This window comes from Diorhabda sublineata, chromosome 1 (genome assembly GCF_026230105.1).
Source record: "Diorhabda sublineata isolate icDioSubl1.1 chromosome 1, icDioSubl1.1, whole genome shotgun sequence".
Lineage (NCBI taxonomy): Eukaryota > Metazoa > Arthropoda > Insecta > Coleoptera > Chrysomelidae > Diorhabda > Diorhabda sublineata.
In genome coordinates, this window is record NC_079474.1 from 6,692,498 (window position 1) to 6,719,368 (window position 26,871).

The window sequence follows — 26,871 nt, forward strand, 5'->3', positions numbered from 1 at the left end:
CACAAACATACCTAAACCGAAAAACTTTCACCGTCCAATCATTTTTCATGCAATCGTCAGGTGTTAGATACCGGAAACTAAGGGCGTGTTTTTGTACGGCGCCCAAAACGTATTGGAAGACGCGCCTAGGAACTCATTTAGTGGGAATAGATGGGTGGAGTTTAGTGTTTCAGACGACTGTTGGGATTTTCCTCTTTCAGTATTGTCCCGTAGTGCAGTGCGATCGGAGGGTGAATCGTGGTTTAGTTACTAGTTAATACGATAAAGTTTGTGACTGTTTTCTTGCTATAAATAGTATAAGATATTTGAATATTTGTGCGGAAAGATATGGTAATACTGTAAGTATTAATTATACTTTCATAAATGAAAATTTGTTAGTTGTTGTTGTCTAGTGAATTATATTACTGAAATAAAGTTTTATTATAAATATTCAAAAAACAATGATTTGGAATGAACAGAATTACGTAAAAATTCAAAATAATATTTGGAACTCTTACGAGAAACATCTATTCTAAGAAGAATGTTCAACTATTGGTTAGATGAGAAACCCACCACAAATTTGTGGCTATACCTTTTATTGGATACTAAATCTCAAAAAAAAACTTTGATTTTGGTTGGTAATAAAGTCTAGGTTATGATGTAATATAAGCACTTATGCGAAATTTTATAAGAAATGAGAAATATATTATCAAATGATGATTCAGAAAGTAGTACGCGAAGTAATAAATAATATGGCTCAAATTAAAAAATATCTATTTTGAAATGTTTTAAACGACAAAAATATTAGAAAACTATGAGCGTTAAACAATCCCGATAAATGCATATTAGGAGAAGTGTTTCACGTTAATTTGGCTACATTTTGGATTATTAGTCATACACTCATCACAAATGTCCAAGAGGTATAAAATAGGCAGATACTAAGATAGGGCTTGTTAAGAACAATATAAGAAGGTACCTACCAGTGCAATACACTTTTTATTTCACTTATCACTTAATGTTAATATAGACTGCAATCTATTTTTATGTGTTAGAGAGTAATAAAACGATGAAGCATTCATAATCCAAAGGCATATCAATTTATTCCGTATATATTTTCGTATAAAATAATATTTGTATGGATATAATGAATTTATCGGGTGTACCCTTACACACTCGTGGTCAAAAATAACGCACCAACGAAGTTATTTTAAATATATTCGAATGTTTAAAAAAGGAAAATATTCAGCAATCTGATAATGCAATCATAATAAGAATTGCTGAATTAACTAGAGTAAATAAGCTTTCCATTTATCGAGTAGTCTCGAAAGGGGTTGCAATGGATCATTCATAGAACCGTAAAACATTGAAATCAGTTGACTAAGCTACTCAGGATTCTATACGTTGGACAATTTGTAGTTTATATAATTATATGAGGAGAAAAGGGTTGCGACATTAGAAGTAATACAGCAAAACATGGCAATTTATCCAGAATACAATTATACCAGTTTAGAAACATTGCTTCAAGTTATGTAAGCATCTTTTAAACACAAAAACTGAATAAACAACCGAAGTTCTAATAGATAATAATGGGGTACACTCAGTTCATGTCTGGGTACCCCGTTGAAACCAAACTCCCTTACAAGCAGATACATTTTACTCGTCTATTTACGTTTTATAATTTGATATTCAGTTGTAGCAAGTTAACGAGGTATATAATAATGATTTTTATTAAGTTCCAAGTAGTACTACAATTAAGTGCATCCGTCTAAATATCGGCGTATAATGCCGTTCAGTTTATAATGATTCGATTGCCTTTTAACGAATACTTTCTCGCATATGATTTACATATTTTTAAAAGTATTCATAAAAATAGCAAATTTATAAAATGAGGTATCTACGCCTATGGTAGATGAAACAAAATTGTCGACAAGGGTTTTCATGATCTTCAATTGATATTGGAAGAGCTATACCAGTAGTTCGCTAGAAGTTCAAATGATCACAGCTTATAAAGATGCCAATCCATCAAGTTGGCAAAACGTCAAGAGCAAATACAACCGACGACGACGGCCAAACAGCCTAAAAACTGTACATTTATTAGACTGAATCATTTTGTTTTACGTCCTTTCTCTTTTTTTATTGAGTTTACAATGGCTTACAACTTTTTTTAAATTCATAAATACTGTACAAAATATTGTACAAAAAATATACAATAGATGGATAATTGTAACATAATGACGTTAATCGTATATCAGCGAAAGAAATAATAAACCCGTTGGAATAAACAGATATATGTGTCTGTTATTTACAAATAAGATTGATTGAAAGTAGAAAGGTTTGATTTCTATCATAAATAAAATCAATATTGTCGATTACCCATTGATTATATGGTTATTTTTGACCGTAGATATGAATATCTTCGTATATCTTTGTATTGTTTCGTCCCACACATTGGAAGATTCTATTAAAATGCACAAAATGAACGGTTAAGGAAGTAAACTCTGACAAACAATAAATTTTGTTAGGAATTCTCGCCAGGTCCGGCTTACCATGGAAACACATTTGAATATGTTAGAAAAAGTACTCGTGAGTTTATTATTTATATACTGAGATGCTCGTGGAATTTGTTGGCTACGAATTTTCTTCATTTTAGTCGACAGCGACAGTCATTAGCAGAAGGACAGATAATATGACAATTACATAATAATATACATAAAGTACTATTACAAAAGTGTCACAATACAGGAACTTGGTGCAAAAAATTCGGGAGTGAGTAGATGACGTGAAAATAAACCTGTGACAAAAAAATGTCATACAAGTTGTAAGCGTTTAACGTTGCAAAATCACGTATATTTTCTAAATTATACTTTCTAACAATATGAATTAATGGATGATTACGTATGTTGTGTGTATGACGGAATAAATAATTCTACACTACTATCCGAAGACCAGGGGTGGCTCATGCTCAATGGTTAACAATTCGTAACTTTTACAGGGACAACCTGTACAAGCTTAAGATAGCAAAAATGAATTTTTCCAATGATTTTTTGAGAAAAAGGTACTCTTCATTTGACACGATAGAATTTATTGTTTAGGAGATATGTAGATTTTTGATTGTACATGCCAAGGGAACCGATCGCCATAAAGAGACATTCTCAACAAAATTATCATAAATTGTAACTATAATGAATGTTCGAAGTGAACATTCATTTGAACTTGATAGAGTATTTCAAGATTCTGCCTTATAGCGTGACGATGGAAGTTTATTATATCGATCATTTTGAGCTTTTGAGATATCCCCAAACAAATGAATCCACTGTATTTAATGGAGAGGGGCTCCACATGTCTGGTTCATGCATGAAGAAATATCCCCCGGACGTGTGTACAAGTGCAAGGTATTCACTTCGAGCATGTGTTATATTTTGTTTTGGTATTTGATAAGTAACGAACTAATTTTTTCTACAATTTATGATCATTTTGTTCAGAATGTCTCTTTATAGCGAACGGTTTCCTTGGCATGTACAACGATCTAAGAATCTACTTATCTCCTAAACCATAAATTTGATCGAATTGAACAAAGAGTAACTTTTTGCTGCCTTTAGATTGTACAGGTTGTCCCTGTTAAAGTTACGGATCGGTAACCAATGGGCTTGAGCCGCTCCTGGCCTTCAGATAATGTAGAATTATTTATTCCGTCAAACACACTAAATTCATAATGTTCGAATGTACAATTTAGAAAATATATACTCGAATATAAGCTATAATTTCGCAACTTCAAATGCCTATAACTCAGAAACGAGGGGGCGCGTAAAAGAAATTTTTTTTTCATGTCACATTATTTTCACTACTGACTGTCTGAATTTTCACATCAAGTCCCGGAACACCTCGAATATAAAGTTTATATAAATTATCTTTGATCGTATTTTGTGGTAGAATTTAGTAACATCAGGGAGCTTTAAGACTTTCTTGATCTATATCGGGTAAATGATAGTTTCCTTAAGATGAAATTTGAAATTGAATTGCTTATATGTCATAGAGTATTGCCTGCAATCGGAGAGACTGAGCTTGACGGACTCAGAAACGTACTAATTTAGAAACATTGAATATCTGTGACTAAAATTTGTCTCGTTGATAAGGGGTTCTTTTATTACAACACCTTCTCTCTTGTTGAAAAAAATGAGAAATAAGTGGCGATGATTTAGATGTTGTATAGTACTGTCGCCCGACACTCCATTTATCACGCCAAGAATCTTCGTTAAGCTCAAATGGACTGAAATATCTCAAAGGTTCACTTAACTGCAGATTCACTTATACCCGAATGATATGACGAGCAATAAGAGTGTGGATAAGCAACAAGGTTGCCTGTTTCTTCTTTGCTCACTTCTATAATACACATTCTTCTGATTATCTTCATTTCTTGCATTAATATTTTGTTAATGATTCTTCTTAATACCTGTGTCTCTACCATTTCCAAAACTTCTCGCATGTTTGTCGTGTCTGGTCTCATTTCAGTGGTGTTTTGAGCTATTGGGTACTCAGTGTATATGGTGATAGATTTGTGGGGTTGGAATACGAGGATGGTTCAAATGTAAATCGTAATTTTATTATAAAAAATTTTATTATTAAGTTACAAAGCTGAAATTCTTTACAGTTTTTCTAGATAATATCCGTCACACTCTACATACTTTTGCAATCTCTCATGAAGTTTTCGGATCACTTTTTTGTAAAAATCTCTCGGTTTGTCATGTAACCATACGGGCACGAAGGATTCTACCTCCGTATTGTTTTCGAATCGCAATCCGCTAAAGTGCCTCTTTCAATGGAACAAATAACCCCTTGCCCGATTTAACTGGCGTACATTCGTCTTTCTTACTCCACTTCATAGACGCGTGGTGTACTCAATTCACGTCTGTACTAAATATTCGGTGCCATGAACCTTCTCTTTCATACCGCTGCAAAAGGCACGTGCAAACTTCGCAGCATGTGAAATTTTGCCCAAATTTCAGAAGTCTTGACAATCATCTGGTTGAAATTTTGCGTAACTCAGCCGTTCATGAATTATTTGTTCAATACTACTTACGCTTATGTCCAATCCTTCAGCCATATTGCGTACAGTACTGAGTCGGTGTCCCAAAATGAATTTTTCTACATCGCTGTAACACAATTCATACAATTGAATCTTTGAGAGACATTTATCTCCCCTAATTGTTGAATTTATTTCACATTATCTTTAACTAAAATACAAATATCGATGTTTTGCTCAACAGGAACTGGTACATATTTTAGCTCACGCCTATAAGTACATTAAAAAGCGATTACGCAGTTCCGGCTGTTCTCTACGCTTCGTAACAAACCAAACCAGTCGAACATCCAATGCAGCCGCAGCACTTTTTTTCAAAAATTCCTATTTATATTTGAACCACCCTCGTATATTTGAAAGCTTGAATAATCGTGTATAGTTCATAAGTGTAAAGACTAGACATCGGAAAGCACTTGTGAGTATTTGGTTTGAAGTGACAGTTTTGGAGGATTTTATTTATAGGCCTTCTTAGACAGACGCTTTTGTTGTTTTAAATATGACTATTTCCTTCGAAAAATTTAAGCCAACCAAAAAGCTGTAATATTTTATGTTTACCTAGCAACGATCAAATTTCAGCGATAATACTGCACTAGTGCAAATTATCGATAATTTGCACTAGTGCCAAATTTTCGTCTAGGGTTAATAAACATCATTTGGTTTCAATTTTATATTTTAAGAAAAGGAACAATTATTGTTTATTTTAAATTAAATTTTTCTCAGGAAATAGTCTGCCAAAATGCCCTCTCGTGCATGTCAAGTTGTCTCATAATTTCCTCTCGTGCGCATTCCCGCACTCGAGAAAATTAAATTATCGACAATTTGACATGCACTCGGGACATTAATATTAATAATTCCAGTTCAATGGAAGGTCATACCAAGGATATTACACTGACGTAAAAATAGGTAAGGAGAAACTATTACAGAAAATTTGAGGTAAATAATTGGATATCCTTCTAGAGAGATTTTCATCAGTTTGGATCTTTTGTGCTACAAAACAAAATAGCTATACCAAGCTTGTGTCCCTGGACGATCAGTTAAGGCTGACTATCGGGTAGATTATGAACGCAATATCCTCTTCTTCCTACTCCATTTTAGGCCTGCCTGTTCATTATTCGCAGCATGCCTATTGCCTCAATTGATGGTAAGATTTTCATCATTATCTTTTCCGTGGCCTTCCCATACTTCTTCTCCCCAGTGGTGAGTTACTATTCTTTCCTCGCTCATTCTACTTATGTGCTCATCCCATTCGCGCTTTCTGCTCAGTACCCATTCGTTAATATTTTCCACTGTGCATTTTTGCCTTATGTCGTCGCTACGTTCCCTGTCTGCAAAAGATGACAAATATAAGAGAAGTTCTAAAAATAGTGAAGATGGAGGTATTAAAAAGAATCACAAGTAAGACATTGTTGAAAAGCGAAGAGATCTAATTAGAAGACGTGTGAAATGGATGTTGTGAACATGTGGATACTGAATAGAAAGACAGAATCGTAAAACTTACTAGCAAAGAAGGTACAGGTAACCTTGGCTAAATTGTGATGTGAAGAAAATACGTTAACATCATCTGTTCAGTTACTTATTTTTCGTGAGAAAAAGGAAAATAGTCGACTGTGTCTTCACCAAATCTTTGAGTGCATACACCAATTGTCAGAATGTGCATTCACCAATTTACAGCATTTTTCGTTTTGATATTTTATTTCTCAAATTTACATTTTTCACGTATCTGATATGATATTTTAAATCTATTTGCGCCTTTTATTGCTCATTATATTTACTCATATATATTTGAACCACATTCGTTTTTCTATACTATTGATTGCAAGTCTTCTAGGTTCTTAAGACAATGCAAGAGATTTTTTTCGAAAATATGTACTTATTTAAACATTTTGTCGTTATTTTTAAATATATGCTCGTGACCCTAGATGTCTTATTACGTTTTCATCTTCATACGTTAGACTTAAAACTTATGTTTTCATTAACGGTTCCCTAAGAACAGTTGAGAAGCCGGTAAGCAGCTTATATATTACATAAAGGTAGTCACCTAGATAAGTCTTCTGTTGTTTTTAGGAATCGTTTTGCTAGTTTCTATCCCATACATCATAACTGATCCAATGAGCGTAAGCTTCATAGATTATACTTTTATTTTGATATATTATTTCTCAAATTTATATTTTTCATGTACCTGATATTAATTATACGTTTGTTATTTAAGCCTCTACTTGCTCCTAATTATATTCACTCTTATATATTGATTTCAAGCCCTCTAGGCTGTTGAGACAATGCAAGAAATTTCTTTTGAAAAATATGTGTTTATTAAAACATTTAATCGTTTTTTTTTAAATATAAGTTCGAGTTTCAACTTGTTTGGTTATTGAGACGTTTCCAACCTTTCTATTTATACACCCTTCATAGCTCTAACGTATTTTTTCAATTTAATCTTTTATATTTTCAATTTTTTTATTAGTTTTGTTAATTTGATTAATCAGAATATTGTATATTTGTTTTAGACCATAAAATATATTTAAAATATCTTGTTGCGTGTGTATACAGAGGTTTTGTAACTAGATTCTTATATAAAAACTTAATTAAGCTAAATATAATATTTCATCAGACACACAGACGCTACGGAAACCAGGTACTGTCTGTAGCCCTAGGAGTATTGTCGACATTTAGAGACATCAAGCGTGTAATTAAACATATACCGTGTTAACTCTCAAAGTTTTAATGTTTTTTAATTGATAGAAGTCATGTAAATAGACCAAATAGAGTCATTTAGATAAATATTTGCTAGCTATTTGATTTTATTCAAGTTTTCTAATAGTTTACTCTATAAAATCTCATAACACATGATTTGTTAAATTTCAGATAATTTTATGCAAAGTATGGGAAGGTATAATACTTTGTTTTGCCGCTATTTAGGTAAACATTAGTGTTGACAGCTCATATTTGACAGTCGTGAAGTAGAGACGTGGCAAATTTATTATGGAAAAATATTCGGTAAACCAACGTGTTTTAATCATTAAAACATTTCATCAAAATAAATCATCGATTACTATGACGATGAGAAATTTCTGGTAGAAACAACGAGCCAAAAAGACGCACTATTCATCGTATAGTAAATGATTTCGTAGAAAGAGGGACTGTAGCTGATAGGCCGAAAAATGGGCCACAACATACTGCAAGATCGGCTGAAAACATTACTGCTTCTCAAGATAGTGTTCAAAATAATCCATCAACCTCAAATCGACGCCGTGCTCAGGAGCTTGGTCCTCAACGATCAACTTTGGCCACAATTTTGCACAAGGATTTGCATTAGTTTCCATTTAAGATTCAGTTGACACAAGAACTTCTTCCAGAAGACCATTTAAGTCGCCGTACATATGCTACTAGGATGCTACAGTTTTTTTTTTCATGAAAAAATCATAATGAGTGAGGCACAATTTCATTAGAATGTGAATAAACAGAATAGTCGTTTCTGTATAATGGAAAACCCTCAAATTATTCATTGGTCACTTTTGCATCCATTAAAAGTGACAGTCTGGTGTGCAATTAGGTCAGAAGGAAACGTTGGACCTCACTTCTTTGAAACTGGAAACGGCGTATCGGTAAATGTCAATACAGAGTTATATCTTGATATGATTGAAAACCTTTCAACGCCATGACTGCATGCTTTGGGCTTGATTAGCATGTGGTATCAACAAGACGGTGCCACATCGCATACAGCCAGGATTACAATTACTACGAGACCTCTTTCCACACCAAGCTGTTCCAAGAAATGGTGATGTTGATTGGCATCCACGGTGCCTGATTTGACTGCTCCTGACTTCTTTTTGTGGTGATATCTGAAAAGCAAGGTTCATCCAATCAAACCAGAAACGCAACAAAATATTCGTGATGAAATTAATGAAATACCGCGTGAAATGTATGAGAATGTAATGAAACATGTGCTCAAAAGGGCTCGAATTTCTGAGGCTAATAGAGGCGGACATTTATATGATATTGTATTCCATACATGATTCCCGACATTAAATAATACATTTATCAATATGAGGTCTATTCTCTTCAATTTAATAAAAAATTATAAACAAACAAAGTAGTATACCTTCTCGGCGGGCAACTCTTACTCTAAAAACTTGAAAAATCATCCTATTTCAATAATTTTTTTCAATATTTATGGAAAACGAAGTATGAAAAATCTCTTACCGAAAGATTCTATACGGTTTTATGTTAACCCAAACGTATTATGAACGAATATTTCCAAAGAAGTACATTTCTATGGATATTATATTTTTTTCAAAAACTAATTCATACATTTTTTTGTTAATTTACACAAAAAACGTACATTTTGAAAAAAAATAGTTTGTTTATTAAATTTTTACAAATGGAAACAATTATATACGTACTTAAATCATACATACTATTATATCCCCCTTTCTTGCTGCGATACTGGAGAGCCCAGTGTTTACAGCTAATACATTATTCCCAAGGCTTTTAAAAAGTTTAGATGTGGTGAATAATTAATAATAAACTGGACGCCACCATCTTTTTACCAAACGATGTTAAAAGTGAATAAAAAAAGTTGGAAAAGATGAAAACAAACAATCCCCGGACACGATTCTCCAAATTAATATTTATTGCTGTGAACCATAGCAACAAACAAATTTATTATAAAAAATAATACATTCGTATCAAAACAACGCAGATTTCTATGTATCAAAGATAAGACTGGGACTTATCTATCAATAGCCGTAATGTTATAACCCTTCAACTGAGTTCCTAGTTGTTGGAGACCATAGATGGAAATTACTAAAGAAGTAACGAGTAGGTAGACCAGATTTGAATAAAAAGGAGCTCATACTCTAACATATAAAAAACCGAATTTATATTTTTCTAAAATATAACCAAACAGAAATCTGTTCTATTCTATTCGTTTTGCTCCCCAACTAAATAGAAGATACGAATTCACAGAGAAACTATTATCCAAAATTTATTTAAAAAAGAAGAAAAATATATAATAAATGAAAATAACTTAAGTTTTAGAGTACTATATGAAAAGCAACGTTGAAAAGATATGAGAAAAATTTACCAGCGAATCTTCTTCTTCTTTTAATGCATATCCATTAATGGATGTTCGCGACCACATTTTTCATGGCTTCTCTATCTCTAGCGGTATGGATCAATGTCTGAATATCTTGTATACCCGTCCACTGCCTGACGTTCCGCAACCATGACATCCTCTTCCGTCCCAATCCTCTCTTACCTTCAATCTTGCCCTCGGCTATCAGCTGAAGGAATTGATATTTATGGCCTTGCATTATATGGCCAAGGTATGCAATCTTTCGTTTCTTTACGATGTTAAGGAGTTCACAGTCTTTATTGATTCGCCTGAGAACATCCTCATTCCTCACTTTGGCAGTCCATGGTGTATTCAGGATTCTACGATAAACCCACATTTCAAATGCCTCTAATTTGTTCATGTTTTTTACCTTAAGGGTCCAACCCTCCATCCCGTAAAGAAGCACTGACCAAACGTAGCACCGTACCAGCGAATATAAAGGATAATATCATCACAATTTCTACTGAATTTACTTCGATTTAAACACTTTTAGAGTGTAAATAGATAGAGGACGATTTAGCAACGGAGTTTTACCGAATTCTTCGAATAGAGTGGGAGGTCGATAAGAAATTGATTTCTACAAAAACTCACAATACGTGAACATAAGAATATTCAAAATGTTCATGATCTATTCTGAGAGACCTTTTATTATTTTAAGCTATAAAAACATGAAAAATCAACATTGTTTAATATTTTCTTGAATTTCTTTGCCTCTTTTAAACATTAAGGAAAAAATATATATATATATATATATATATATATATATATATATATATATATCAAGTTACCTTGAAACTATTATTAGTTTTCCTTTTTATATTCCCGTAATTTTTAATTTTTTTTCGTAAAAACAAAGATCAAATAAAATATAAAATTACCAAATTTCACTTACAAGTAATTTCAAGAGTGAGAATTTTGACGTTTACTGGCGTGGACTTAGAAAAACTTATTAATTACTAATCAGATTGTGTTTAACTTCACAATTCATCGTTTAAATTGGTTATCTTCCTTGTATGTATATGGGTAGCAAAAAGTTGCTTAGCATGTACTCTCCAGTTTTTGATTACTATTTCCGCATTATGGAAGAACTGTACAAAGACAGGCGCGTAGGTGAAGCTGTGCTGAAGGGAATGATTTCATCAAATTTAAATTTTTGATTTTGAATCCAACCCTCTAGCGATAATCGTACAAACTTAAAAACAAATTATAGACTTTCTTCAAGGCCACTTTTGTTATTGATTATTTAATATCAGCTGTACTACAATCGTTTTCCGATGCACAGCCGATAATATTTCTTATAAGAGGACCACGTACTCCATTGATATCCCATTGGTCTTGAAATTTTGTAAATAACTCTGGTAGTACTAAAATGTGATGGATATTTCTTTCTCTTAATCTAGATATGTTTCCCTTTATTGATTTAATGATTATTATAATGTGAATCATCCCACTGAGTAGGATCCTCAAGAAAAAGTTGTTTTTACTTAAAAATATTAAAACATGGTTAGACTAACTATGATTAAAGATCATTTCCTTAAAGGCGGGTTTATAGAGAATAAAAAATCGATTCGGTTATAATATTTACATTTTTCTGTTATTATTATTTTGTTTTATTTTTATTTTTGTATACTTAAATACATATTTGGAGTGAATATGGAATTCTATGCTCTTAAAAAAATAATAATTAAGTGAATAATGTTTTTCTATCCGTTATGAGAGTCGTTTCACCTATTCGGGGACATAGTGTATAGTACCGATGCAACAAAGCCCTCTACAAATTTTTTGTGTCAAAATGTAATCTAAAAAATTATTTTTTATTCATTAAATACTCGCTTTAGAACCTAGCAAAAACCACTATAAAGAATGGCATATGTCGTAAATTTGGAAATATAATTAAAAATTTGACAGCACACTATTTTATTTTTAAATAGCTCCTGTAGTATACGTAGTATATTGTCATTTTATTTGTCTTTCAACGATAGTACATATTTTTCATTATCTCGTGCAATAAGTGAAATATGCCTTGTAAAAGATAGCTTAGGAAAACCTTTATAATATAGTTAATTAGCAATAAGGATATTTTAGCCATTAAAAGATTCGTTTCACCTACCAGGGGACACAGTATATTTTTTTTATCAAAATACAATCCACAAAATTATCCATTCATTGTATACCAACTTTAAACCCAATAGAAAACACTATACAGGATGTCACTTGCCCTAAATTTGACAATATAATTGAACAATTAACAGCCCAACAGCTTCCTTTCAAATAGCTCCCGTAGTATACATCGTATTGTAACGTTCTTATTCATTTAAACAGTTTTTCGACTGTGAGGTGAATTTATACACACGGTGTATCTTATTTACGTAATCCATTTATACTGATACTATATACACTAAGCTAGTCACTACCATGATTTAAAGACTACAAGGTGTGTTCTTCCCGAGGGCTCATTTTCGACTCGTTCTACGCATCTCCCAAGAACCAATGAGAATTCGCTGCCAAATTGGCGCGTCGTTTTGGGAGTGAATTCTCATTGGCTACGTCCCAGCTGGTGCGCAATAGCACACCTTGTAGTCTTTACATCATGTATTCAATTCAAATGTTTCAAATTGGCGCGTCTTTTTGGCTCATTGGCTCATTGTAGTCTTTACACTACCCAGTAACACTCAACTTGTTACTTAATACTATTCTTCTTCCTCTCTTAAGAGGACCACATCCTGTTCAATCCTATACGTTTGGCCCTATTCCTGAGAAGCTGAACTCTAGCTCTCGAACCACCTCTTTGGTGGTCTGCGTACAGGTCAGTGTGTGTTCGGTCTCTCAGTTATAGCCCGCTTTGTCTTCTGACATTCTTTCTACGTGATCCCTCCAAAATCTTTTTTGTTCCCTGACCAATCTCACCACATCCTGTACGCCCAATTCTTCTCTTATGTCATCACTGCTTATTCGGTCCCTGAGGGTGACTCCCTTGATATGGTTCGCAGTATTTTCATCTCTGTGGTTCTCATTATTCTTGTTGTTGATATCTTGGCTCTAGTTTCTGAGGCATGTGTAAGAATAGGTCTCACACACGTTTTATAGATCTAACCACACTATATCTCTCAGACAGCCGCTGACTTTTGATGCTTTCATTGCTTGTATTCGTGCCTCCTCTGTCAGGTTTCTTTCACTAGATATATTTACTCTCAGGTAATTGAATCTTGATACCTGCTGTATTATTCCGCTATCGATTGCCAATTTACAACTAATGGGATTTTTTGATATTACTATTGATTGTGTCTTGTTGACTGAGATGCTCATATTAAACGTTTAAATTCACCGTTTGATTTGCTTTTAACAATTCCGATTTGTTCACTATGACATCCAATAATCTACTGACTACTACGGCTGCTAAACTAGCGCCTATTTATAGATAACGGATTTCTTGATAATTCGGGTTTAAAATGTAAACAAGCTGAAAGGCCTCCTTTATACAACAGTTATTACAAGAAAAGTTAATAATAACAATATTTTGCCTGTTTTTAAAAACCAATTTTCGATCAAAATTAATACAGTTTAGCAACAAAAATGTATGAAAGTGTCTAAGATATGGAAGAGTAGAGAGGAAGTTGATAATAATTTGCTCAATATTGTCACATTCCCGTTGAAGTTTAAGTCCGGCACTGTGTTCACAGTACAGTGCTCTCCGTTGAACATAACAGCCTCAGGTGTTGGTCGATTAAACAATCGTAAGTTAGTCTCTTCTTCTTCTTCGTCGCATGCCCAACAATTATCCTGTTCGATTAATTATACGATCTATCCAATCGAGCGATCTGGCGGCAAGACATTGCCGACTGACTGCCGGTCAATCGTAAATAATTCATTAGTAATAGGACGAGAATTTCGCTTTCGATTCTGTTTCTCTACACCAACTAGATAAGAATAGGTGAATGACTAAAATATTTATTTCTACAAATGTCAAGAAGTATCAAGGTTCAAACATTGATATCAATAAACTAGTTTTAATTTATTTTCACTATAGGATATTTTTTCTGAATATATGATCTTCAATTAAGCATGAATCTGATGATTAATAATAAATAGGACTTTCTCTTCTGAATTGTGACAAAATTTTACACTTAATTTCCTCTATGGCAGATGTTTATTATTGTGGTTTAATATCTTATATAAAATCTACATAATGGATTAATTTATGATCAGTGATTATAAATTTGGCTAACCAACTTACAGATCTTGAATTTAGATGGTGAGGTAATCAAAAAGCAAAAAGTGCATTGAAGATAAAATAATTATCCTTAACAAATGATACAAAACACCGAAGAAGATAAATAGATATTATAATCAATTAAAAAACAAAACAGAAAATAAACATAATTCCCTACCATATGTACAAGGACTTGCCCTTAAACTAGAAGAACATTAATACATGATCGAAATATTTAACTAAACCAAAATTCACACTATTATGATGCTGTTTACATAAGACACACATCTAAGTATTGATAAAATAGATTAAGGAGTCATCAACAAGAAGAAAAAAATAAAACTGCATAAACAAACCATGAAATATTAGAAAAAACATATAATAAATTTTAAAAATTCTTAGCTTAGGCCCTCAAATGTCAGAAAATACTGAAACATACCACCCCTGTCAATTAACTTAAAAATATAAAGTGTGAATTAAATATAAATTGTCATTTATTAAATACCAATGAAGGTATTACATTATGAAGTTGAGAACCCTATTTAACAAGCTAAAAGAGTTTTGACTCTGCATCAATTTAAGATGAGGTTCCAAAATTGTGCCTTGTGACCTCATTTGACGCTCTAATCCAACGTCGAGCGTCAACATGAAATCGCACTTTAAATAAATTTTTATTTTGATATTTGATGAACCAGGTTCACGGGTTGAACCGCGTTGAAATTTTAAAAATTCGCGACGTTTCGGCTCCCACTTTAGAGCCATTATCAAGGGAAGAGTGGGGATAGGGTGGTTATATAAATAAAGTTCCATCGATGGGGATGTTGGTAAATAAGGAGATAATATCAAGGTTGACAAGAATATCTGTAGGAGAAATATCGAAACCTTTGAGTAGATCGATGAAATAACGAGAGTTTTTGACGTACGATTGTGATTGTTCAACAATTGGCTGAAGAATTTCAGCAAGATATTTGGCCAGAAGTTGGGTGAGACAATTAAATGCACTAATAATGGAACGTAGTGGAAGATCAGGTTTGTGAATTTTCGGAAGACCATATATACGAGGATTGCGGGATGATTTTTTTCGATGTATGAGTTTGGCTTTGATGTCTGAATAAATTTTGGATTTGTTGATAAAGGTTTTTGTTGTCTTTTATAGATATGTGGTGTGGTCAGTGGAACAATTTTATAATCGGAAGTATTGAGAACATTATTCATCTTATCAAGATAAGAAGAGGTATTGTGGACGATATATATATAAAATAATGCAAATAGACAATGTCAAGCTTTTGACATTTTGATAAAGACGCTTAGGCCTAAGCATCAACTTTTACCAGTTTTTGAAAAGTAATTTTTATCAAAAGAAACCTACATCAAGAGTAGTTAACACGAAAAACTTATAAAAAGGGGTCTAAGAATTTGAATTTTGGAAAATTCAGTATGCTCCGGAAAATTTCCAAAAAAATATATTCTGTATATGTATTTGCAAATATGAAAAGTTGCTTGGTTCGTTGGGGTTTTTTTAGATGATTTGATGAAATGTTTCGTGGTATTTATTAGGTTTGGCCCTGATATAGGAATTAATCCTCTGCAGGGCAGAAGTTGTGGTGAATGGTAGTGTGATGTGTACTGCATTCGGATGAAAAAGAAAAAAAGCGAAAAATGAAAACGAGGTTGAAGAAGAAAAAGAAAGAAATGCCTGATACAAATAAGAAAAACGGATTTCCTCAGATATTGGGGATTTTTTTGTAGTTTTTTTTAATCTTTTTGTTTTTGGATTTTTTTTGTTTATTTAAGTAAGCGCATAGTTGAATAAGCCAGCGTTAGCACTTGGCAGGTAAAGCGGTTCACCAGGCTACAATAAAACCGCAGAAAACCTGCAACACCGATGATCTTGTGTTATTTCATTATTATCGGGAATATACCTTTGTCATTATCACCAATCGAAAGATCAACAGATCAAATCAGAATGGAGAGTGATGGAGAGTGGTATGCCGATGTTTTCTCTCTCTCTCTCTCTCTCTCTCTCTCTCTCTATCAGCAGTTCGGGTCTATTTAAACAAACTCGAATACCTCGCTCTGTCTAGCTTTAATATTTGTCTAGAATACTATTATGGAATGAGAAAATGCAAAATAAAACATGAAACAAATTAAAATAGTGGAAATTTGATAAGAAAATTCCATATAAATGGGCAAACCAACAAACAAAAAAACTACCAGAGATAGTTGAATAAATTGTATTAAATGCTCCACACAAGACAGCAGAGAAATCGAGTACTTCCTAAATAGACTGATTTGTGTTATACTAGATACACGTAATCATCGTCTTTTCTCTCGTTTTCTGCCTATTTTATTTCAAATAATTAGATTCGAACAAATTTTCTGATTTTTTCCATGGAAATTGAGTACAAAATGTCATCATTGGTAAAGAGAATATACTAGTTCCTTGGTTAACTTGTTGTATAAATCTAATGTCTCTAAAATAAATGGAATTGAAGTTGAAGTTTTGTTATTATTTATAATTATTATACTATTACACACAAAGCGGTATGACGAATTCAAACACACAATGTATCTTACTTACGTAATTTATTTATACACTAACTATTCCTAACATTTATACATTTATCTATTCACTAACATTTATCTACACACTTAACGTTTAATTTATTTAAAATGCACTGTTCAGTTCACTTTTGTATTATCTTGTTACCGTCCTAATATATTCACGGTGTCATCAAATTCAAACTGCTAAGTATCCGCTTTATATACTAAAATCACAATTAAGATCTTCCGAATTCTTAAGATTTCTAAAATTCCGTCTTCTTAGAAATATTCTATATAAAAACGGTAGCAAAAAAAGGTATACAGTAGAGCAGCACCGGCTTCATGGTCTATGTCATTAGGCGAGTTCATACCAGGCAATCACTTCCTTATACTTTGTGATAGTTCGATAAACCGGAAATTATAATATCAGGAAAATATTGAAGCAAGAAAAGCATTCCAACTCAGTTTTCCACTCAAAATGTACAGCACAAACGTTAGATCAAAAGTTCCCAAACTGTTTTTCCTCGGAAACCACTTTCAAAATAATTAGTACTAAATTTAATTGATACATTTACACCATATTCCTGTTGTAGACTTTCCCGGGGACTCCTGGAGATACACCTGTTTCTCTTTGGGAATCACTACGCTAGATCCTAATTCTAAGCTTTTGAACTCCATGTTTTTTTTGTTACAGTCACACTCCGACTTCCCCTGGCATGACGTGCCGGGCCTACTCTAACTCTAACGATTGGGATATCAACGATAGTTCCATACCTAGAATTGACGACTACGATCAATTTTCAGAATGGGCAGACGGCCACTGTCGGTTAGTATATCGAGCAGATAGCGAAGAAGCCAAACGACATTCATCTGGATGGGCTATGCGGAATACCAACAATCACAATGTACATATATTGAAGAAAAGTTGTTTGGGAGTACTCGTATGTTCCTTGAGGTGCACTTTATCCACCGGGGATAAAGTACATTTGAGACCGGCGATTTGTGACAAAGCCAGGAAAAAACAACAAGGTAATTATAATTATATCATCGGTGGCGCATTTACTGATTTGTCACCTGTAGGCTATTCATCTTTAGTCGCCTCAACTATCCTCTGAAATTCGATACCTTAGCTCGCAATTATTTTAATTACATTTCTTATAAAGAAAATTCCAATTTTATAATTCGAGAACTGAGTTTTATGATAATAGTTTAAATTAAAGTATGAAAACATTACAATACGTTTTGGCTAGTATTTGAATACACGAAATAATTAATTATATCGTTGTATGAAATCTTGTTCATTAGCTCTGACTCTTTGCATAAAAGAGTTAGAGCCATTAGCTTCTCTAGACATTTATTCCTGTAAAAATTTCAAAACTCGTCTTCTCCGTGTGAACAATAATTTTTCTACGTCTGTTATAACATTCCCGTTTTTTTTTTCATTTATTTGCATTCATAAAGAATGTAATTTGTGAATCGGTCAAAAAGCGTGAAAAAAAGTACCGTAGCGGTTAATTTTTTCACACTTTTGAGTTACGTGTTATTTTTTAACGTAATTATAAAATTGTTTCATCTAAATTTGGGCAGTGGACGCTTTCTTTTTCAATTGGTTTCGCCGATAAACTGTCACACTTTTATTTCTTGATATTCGTTCAAGATATCCGTTTAAAAAGAGTGTAGTATTATTATCATGCTAGTACTATAATAGTAGAGGTGCGAAAAATTAATGTGTTCTCTATATTCTAGAAAAACAAAGAAGGTTAGAGAAAAAACAAATCAAAGCTGTAGATTATAAAATTTTACACAATATAAACTTCGCCAAAAAAGTATAGTATCACCCCATAATATGGCAACATTGCTTATAAAATCAGCTTCAATTCAAGTCAATTATTTTCACACTACAAAAAACTAACAAAAATCTAAAAAAAAAGGCAAATGGAATATCGATAAGTTTAATATTAAGAAGAAAATTTAAAGGAAATGTTAAATTTAGCTTTTTAACAGTTTTTTTCGGTACTGATTTGAAATATACAATTTCTGTTTTATCAGAAATTTTGACTATGGCGTTACGTTGTCAGTATACTGGAAATTAATCAGTCAACTGTTTCCCGAGTCGTTCCGAGATATCGAGAGACCAGACGATATGATAAAAGACCAGTGTAAGTTCAGCCGTCGGCAACTACACCTGCAAATAATAGATTTTTGATACTACAAGCTTTACAGCAAACACATATAATGGCAAGACAGCTTCAACAAGAGGAGTTAGATGAAGCTCGAAATGTATTAGTAACTTTACAAACAGTCAAAAATGTCTTAAGAAATGCTGGAATTGGAGTCAGAACAGCTGACAAGGTACATCGTACAGCTAAGTTAAGATTCGATCGAGAACATGCAAACTAGAATGCTCAAAAATTGAGGCAATATACTGTACACGGACTAGACCAGATTTTGTTTTTGTTCTTTAGAATGAAGAATACCTGTTTATAGAAGAGATAGTGAAAGGTATCTGTGCGATGTAATACCTTTAAGGGCTCACACAGAATTGCTACTGTCAGATATAGAATAATTAATTGCTCATAGGTACATTATAGAGCCGCTCTTTATTCCTTTTTTATAGGCAATTACTTTGTATCACTATTGATCATGTGTGAGACAATATTTATGAAAGGATGAGATCTATAAATTTGATACTATCTTACTTTCAACAACTGCAAGGAGTGGTGATCTGATTGAAAAAATTTGGACCAAAATAACTTGGAGGACATGATCGGAAGTATGCCACGGCGGTGTCTTGATGTAATTGGAGTTCGAGATGGCAACAAACATTACTAAATTTGATTTAATTAGTTTTAAAATAATTATTTTGTACTATATTTTTCGATTTAACTAATATTTTTACATTATTTTCATATTACTTTCCTTGGACTAATTATAGTTATAAGATAAATAATTTTTCAATATATTTCGTTTCAGGTAAACCTTGTCCAAATAGGCAATGTACGGGACGATTAGAAATTTTAGCTTGTAGAGGACACTGCGGGTATCCGGTTACGCATTTCTGGAGGCATACTGAACACGCTATATTCTTTCAAGCCAAAGGAGTACATGATCATCCGAGACCAGAAGCTAAAAGTACATCCGAAACGAGGAGAACGTTAGGAACTGGTAGAAGAGTAAGAGGACTGGCTGTGCTTTTAGCTAAGGAAGCAGCTTTAGGAAATAAAGTGAGTATCTTTGTTTTCTATGAAATTGACTAATAAGTACAAAAATACCATTAATAATTCATAAAAGCCCCTTTTTGATCAATCTTTCTATGATCTTAGATAACGTGGGAAGGAGTGCAATTGGGTGATAATTCCATGCTTGATTTTTATCTCCTCCTTTATGCAAAGGTATAATTATAGCCGTCCTAAGACAATTGGGAAAAGTGCCATTTTGAAATAAAACTTTAATTAAAGTGGTAAGGAGATTTAATGTGCAATAAGGCAGAAAAGCAGTCCATCAGTTCCAGAAGCTCTACTAAAAATATGGGCACAAAGAATAAACTGTGATGAAATACGTAAACCTTTAGCGGGCCAGGGCTTATTTTGCTTAATTTTAACACACGTAAGAGGAAAAGATTATAAGTAACTAAAACGTGTTAACAAACAACAAAAAGTCTGTGAATATATTAAGAAGAAAACGGCATATTTAGGGCAGATAATTCCAGCAAATGTAAAATGAGGGCAAGATCAAAAACTGCAAGAAGGGAAATGTTTTGGCTGTTGAATATAGGACAATGGACAGGCGTACATAATATACGTTCGTCGTTCGATAGCCGCAAGTAATGAAGAAATAATGGAAAATGTTATCGCAAATATCCATTAATGGATCGCATTAGAAGAAGAAGAAGAACTCTAATTTATAATTCTAATGTTATTTTTATCTCGTCTATTTACTCCCGACACTTTTTCGTTTAGTTTTGAGAATTCTCACTACGGAAAATAATTATAAACTCTCATGGATCAAATGTATAGTCTCTGCTATAGTTATTATATTATAGTATCGACAAGACCTCAATCACTGGACCACACAACAACAGATTTCTTATTCACATTTATAACTTCATGTACATATCTAAACCTGGTTTCCCCTCTAACCAATAAATTTTTACAATATACAATCAAACATTTTATGATAAATAATCGGATTATCATCTAACGCTAATAAGTAGTTTGTTTGAGATGAATGATTGTCCGTCTTTTCTCGTCGATATTTCGAAAATAAAACAGTCCGCACGCGGAGGTGATGATAAATCGACCACACAAATTTAATTATAGAGTAAAGAAGAAAGTTTACTTATCCTAACCGATCATTATTAATGTAAACTACCTCCGGGTATACAACATTGACAACTAAAAACTAAAGGTTAAATTCTAGATGTGCCTAAAAAGCATTTGCAACAAATAGTTTTTATTATTATTTATTGATTTTTCTGCATTATTAAACATAATAATTCTGGTCGTAGTATGAGATATTTAATCTCATATCAAAACTAAAATATCAAATAATAAATATGCAGTTATTAGTCAGATGAGTACCTTCAATGTTGGTTGTACAAGCACTCCGCTCTTGCACATTAAATTTAAAAAAATATTTTGATTACTCCTTACTAGAAACTAAATTCAAATTTGATAAGAACAACCCGAGAAAATTTGAATTGTTTTCGCAGTCAAAATAAAATTAATTTATTTTGACAAATATTTTTGTATCCTAGCGTAGTGAATGTTATAAACTTGAAAAATTTATTTTAAATGTATATATTTTTCTGATACTTAATATACGAGGGTTTTCTAAAAAATTTCCAACCTAAGAAAGAAACAAGACAGGTTTTTCCACAATCATTTTTCAATATAGGGTCCTTTTAAGTCGATACACATAGTCCAGCGAGGTCCTCTTTATCCCTTTCAAATAATAGTTCTCTCTCCTGTTAAAGTGACTTAGCGAAGGTTAAAAAATAGAAAAAAGTCGCTAGGGGTTAGATTAGGTGAATACGGTGGGTGGTGAACTAAGTGCAATTCGTAAATTTTAGCCATAGTTAAAGTTGAGTTGTCCTGAAGCAAAAGCATTTTCTTTTTCTTTAAATTTCAACACTTTTTTGGCAGATTAAATCGTCTTTGCCTCTTTGGGGTCGATTCGCCCTCTGCAATGTTTTGACTGTTAATTAGATTGCGTTTTGGTCCAAAGTAAGCAAACGTGGCATCCAGCGCGTGCATGCACCTCCATTGCAATTGTTTTTCTTGTATGTACCTGAGTTAGCTTTTCTTGGTTTTTTGGGTAGTGAGAGTTGATTTGAATTGTTTTATTGTTTCGTGGTATTAAAAGAGCTCCATAGATACATTTTACATCTATTTCAATGAAACTAGTACAGCTGAAACCTAGTATTTTTGCAATTTTTTTAATTAGTCCGCAAATAAGATTTCAAGCAATTCGCAATATTAGGAAACTCTTACTAATTTTGTGCTTAAATCACGGAAGTTTTTTGATAATAATTTCCATTGTTGCGTTCTCAAGTTTATCAAACATGAGTAAGTGGAAAAGTGATAACCTACAGGTAACTGAAAGTTACTAGGACAAACTTAAGCTTTAGGTGAAGCTAAACACTTATCATTAGATACAAAGAGCTAAATTCAAAATCCTACTTTTGGTATATAACTGGAAATAATATCTTCTAAATCATAAACCACAAAAAAAAGGGAAAACGATTCGTTAGATTGCTCAATGTCATTCATATAAACTTAACCCAACCTAACCTTAAATTGGATGCATTTCAATTCAAAAAACAAATGAAATCTACAAAATTCAACAAACTCAATATTTATGTTTATTTTTGTTGTATTTTGAATCATATGAATTTAAGATTTGATTACAATTAAGATACCAAAATAGTCTATCAATCAATGTAACTTTTCATATTTATTTATATACATATTTTTATATCATACATTGATCACGCATTCTTCGAATATAAATGGGTATTTGAGAAAACAATTTCATAAAAATAGCTCCTGCAATTTTATATGAAAGAGCTATAACACATATCCAAAATGCTGATACCTAGGTACTGAAATATATTATTTTATATAAATGATTTTTGGATCCATTTTATTTTCAATATAATACAATAATTACATGTATACCAATTTTTATTATTTTATTACTAATTGCAGTTGATGTCATTGCGAGAACCAAAAAGACAATGTCGAGAAATAACAAACCAAGTATCAAGAACTTTAAATTCTTCTTTGATCTTCACAGAATCAGAAAAAGGTGAGTAGATTATAAATGTTATAATTAGATAAAAAAACTATTCCTTCTAAATGCCTGTAAAAGTTTGCATTCAAAAATTAGTTCCAAGCTACTAAGAAAGCATTCAAAGTAGTGCAGTGTCAAGTACTGAAATATTAATCTTCTTCTACTTTTTTTAGGTTAAACAAGACGAGTCATAAGAGCTTACTTGGGCAGTGCAGATAACCCTTTCTTTTTTTTAAATTCCATTGATTTACAATCTGTAAACAATCATACAATACGTAAATAATTTTACATTGAAACGACTTATAGGTTTACAAAATCGTTTTAATTTTAATCTTGTGACTGAGAAACAAGAAATGTTGTATACGAATAGCTCAAACCATTCAGTGAAGTTCATGAAGTCATCGAAAACTTGCCTCATGCTGGTCACTCTTCCACCATAAAAAACTTGAGGAGATGGTGCCCCAATATCGTCGGTTTGAATTTGAAATTTAGTTCCAAACTGCTAAGAAAACATTCAAAGCAGTGTCAAGCACTGAAATCTTAACCTTCTTCTTCTTTTTTTGAGTTATACGAGACGAATCATAAGAGCTTACTTGGGCTTTACAAACAATCCTTCCTTTTTTCAATCCTATTGATTTACAATTTGTATACGTACGTACAATACATAAATAATTTGACATTAGAATGACTTGTAGGTTCACTAAATCGTTTTAATTTCATTCTTGCGACTGTGGCACAAGAAATGTCGTATATGAGTGGTTCAAAGCATTCAATGATAGTCGTGAAGTTGTCGAAAATTTGCCTCATCCGAATCACCAATCCACTATCAAACAAGTTGAGGAGATGGTGCCCCAAAATCGTCGTGTCGGTATAGAGAGATACTAGAGGCTTTTGACACCTCTTATGGTTCGAAATTCTAAATTTTTTTTCAAGTTTTCTTCGATTACCGTGGTTTGATTTATCATGAATTATTTTCACAGGGGCAAATGGTCAATAAGGAGTACTACTTGGCCGTTTTTAGGTATCTACATCAAACAACTCGTAGTAAACGATCTGACTTGTGAGTGAAAGTTTATTTCTTTCCACATTCCAAGATGAGTGTGACTGATTTTCAGGCAAATCGCAATACGATAGTTATCGCTCAGCTACCATATTCGCCAGATTTTGGCTTCATTTTGGGCCATGAGCCCATTGAAGCCATAAAAAATAATTCGATTAAAGTCATCACAGCCCAGGTTCACAACTGTATGTGAAATTAGATTAATCATTCGTATGCTTATATTGACTCGAAAGAAAATTATTTAGATTTATACTAGAATATATGGATATTTAGTTTTCTTAGTCAGTCTCAGTTAAATTCCATCATATGGTATCTTAATTCTCGCGACAAAACTCCGTATAAAATTTCCTAACAAACCTACCTCAGCTCACCTTCGGAAATATCATACTTACAGGGTTGTAGTTAACATTTATTTATTTATTTTTTTTTGAATATTTAGATGAAGATGAAACCTTGAAATTTTGTTAATTTTGTACATAATCACTAGTGTTTTTATGACATTATTAGGAGGTGTAGTTGACAACACTTTTATTATTCATTATCGATTACTTTTTTTTCAAGATTTATTTGTTAAAATATGGTAATTGGGTACTGATAATTAATTATTGTAAAAATTATTTCTTAGAAAATTATGCGGTGACAACTTGATCATCTTCAAAACAATTTCTGTCCAACAAGTACTATAGCAATTGTAAATCTTCGACTAGAGCCTCCTTCATCGTTACAATTCTTTAGATGTTCTTAATTGATTCAAAAAAACAACATTTCCACTTTATGGGAGAAGGAAGAAAGTACAGGACGATAGATCTGGCGAATAGGGTGGCTGTAACAACTCAGGAATTCTAGAAACTAAAAACTACGTCATAATTAACGGACATAATCTATTATTTGAGATCTGGAAGCACTCTGTTGTCCTTTATTCGAAGCCTATCAAGTACTTTACGATAGAATACTTGATCCACGGTCTATACAGGTGGAATGAATCGTTATATAACAATCCACGGTTGTCAAAGAAGCAGATGAGCATCGTTTTCACTTTAGACTTGGTCATGCGAGTTTTTTTTTCGTACTGGATAATTTAGAGATACTCAAAGTAGACACTGGCGGTTTATATCGGGATATAACTGAAAAAATCAACTTTCATTAGTCGTAATAATGCGAAGGAGTATCATAGAACACTTCTGCCTGTACCAAACAGTCTTCTTTGATTAATATTCGATGTTTTTCTAAGCGAAATCTTGTATTGAAATTTGACTGATAGTTTCGAGGTTGATATGCTATCAATAAATCAGAAAGCGACTACGTGTTTTTTCCTTTCACGGTCCTCCTTCAACAATAAAAATATATGTAGTATCTAGCTGTCTCTCCAACTTATTACAAACAGTTGTTGTTATCCCTATGGCGTTGACAATGGCAATTGAAAGTACATAATTTAGCTGACTAATTTCAGTTTTAGTTTGTTATACATTAGTTCAAAATACATCAATCAAGGAGCCCCTACTCTCACCTTAAGCCCAAATTAATTTATAACTGTATTTATAGAAAGAACATGGTTCAAATATTAAATTCCTAACATTTGGTTTTATTTCTAGGTTACTGTTCTTGTCCACCTTTCGAATGCATCTGCAGTTACCAACAACCAGTGCTTAACAATATGAACTTTTCACCTTCAACCAATACCTATCAACAACCTCATGTATCGGAAACTTACTGGAATCAAGAACCGTCCATGCAACATTACCAAACAATCCCTGAATCATCAATAACCACCCACCAGTACGATTTCACGAATATTTCAACGGACCTCTTCCAACCTGAAGACATTTTCCAAATGGATCAGCCCATTAAACCAGACTACGTAACTCAAATGAGTCAGAGCGATGCTGCTAGAAGCCCGCCTACGTTACTAGATCTAGGAAGCGGAACAATCCACAAAGAATTTAAATCCGAGGAATATTGGCATCCTTCTCTAAACAACATGTTAAATGATGACAGCAATAATAGTAGTAATAGTAGGTTTAATCTTAGTCAGAGTCCCAATAGTCAAATGATACTTAATAATAACGTGGCTCAATTAGACCAGCAATTGTACTTAGAAACGAAAGTAGTAGAAGATTTTAAAAATCATTATTACCCTCAAACTAGCATAGAAACCTATAAACCTACTAGTGTAGATCTAGTGCAATCGAAACCCTTCAGCTTAGAGGAAAAACACTATCAAGCGGCGTATGATCCGTACCCAACTAAATCGTATTCCAGTAAACCAAATTATCAAGACGAATACATTGATCTTGCTCAATACAACGAATACAATCATTTTATTAACGTTTATGATAGTAAAGTGAATAGTGATAATATGCTCTTCAATGATCTCGATTTTAGAGTAAATAATTGTGGTCCTAGTGTTAGTAATCTAAATACTTTCAGTCATGATACGTTTGATGTGATTTCTCATGAATAATTTAGTGATTGGAATCACTGTCTGAGTGCCTTGTTCACAAATTGCTTTCGATGATCTTTAAAATTGTGAAAAACAAATCGACTTTTTTTGTTAGTGTATATACTCTGTATAAAATATATTAATATGATATTTG

The 26,871-nt window shown here is 32.7% G+C and overlaps 1 protein-coding gene across 1 annotated transcript; it reads left to right on the forward strand.

Moving 5' to 3' along the window:
- Window positions 1–274: 274 nt before the first annotated feature.
- LOC130445162 (transcription factor glial cells missing) lies at window positions 275–26,738 on the forward strand. The gene is made up of 5 exons (XM_056780693.1): window positions 275–338; window positions 17,618–17,952; window positions 19,897–20,147; window positions 23,133–23,232; window positions 25,870–26,738. Exons 1-5 carry the CDS (start codon window positions 328–330, stop codon window positions 26,736–26,738), a joined length of 1,566 nt encoding a protein of 521 aa, XP_056636671.1. The 5' UTR covers window positions 275–327.
- The last annotated feature ends 133 nt before the right edge of the window (window positions 26,739–26,871 follow it).

Excerpts from the sequence above, each read along its gene's own strand:
- LOC130445162 (XM_056780693.1), top strand. Across the intron at positions 17,953-19,896 it reads AGCCAGGAAAAAACAACAAG|GTAAACCTTGTCCAAATAGG; the intron begins GTAATTATAATT and ends ATTTCGTTTCAG. Across the intron at positions 20,148-23,132 it reads AAGCAGCTTTAGGAAATAAA|TTGATGTCATTGCGAGAACC; the intron begins GTGAGTATCTTT and ends TACTAATTGCAG.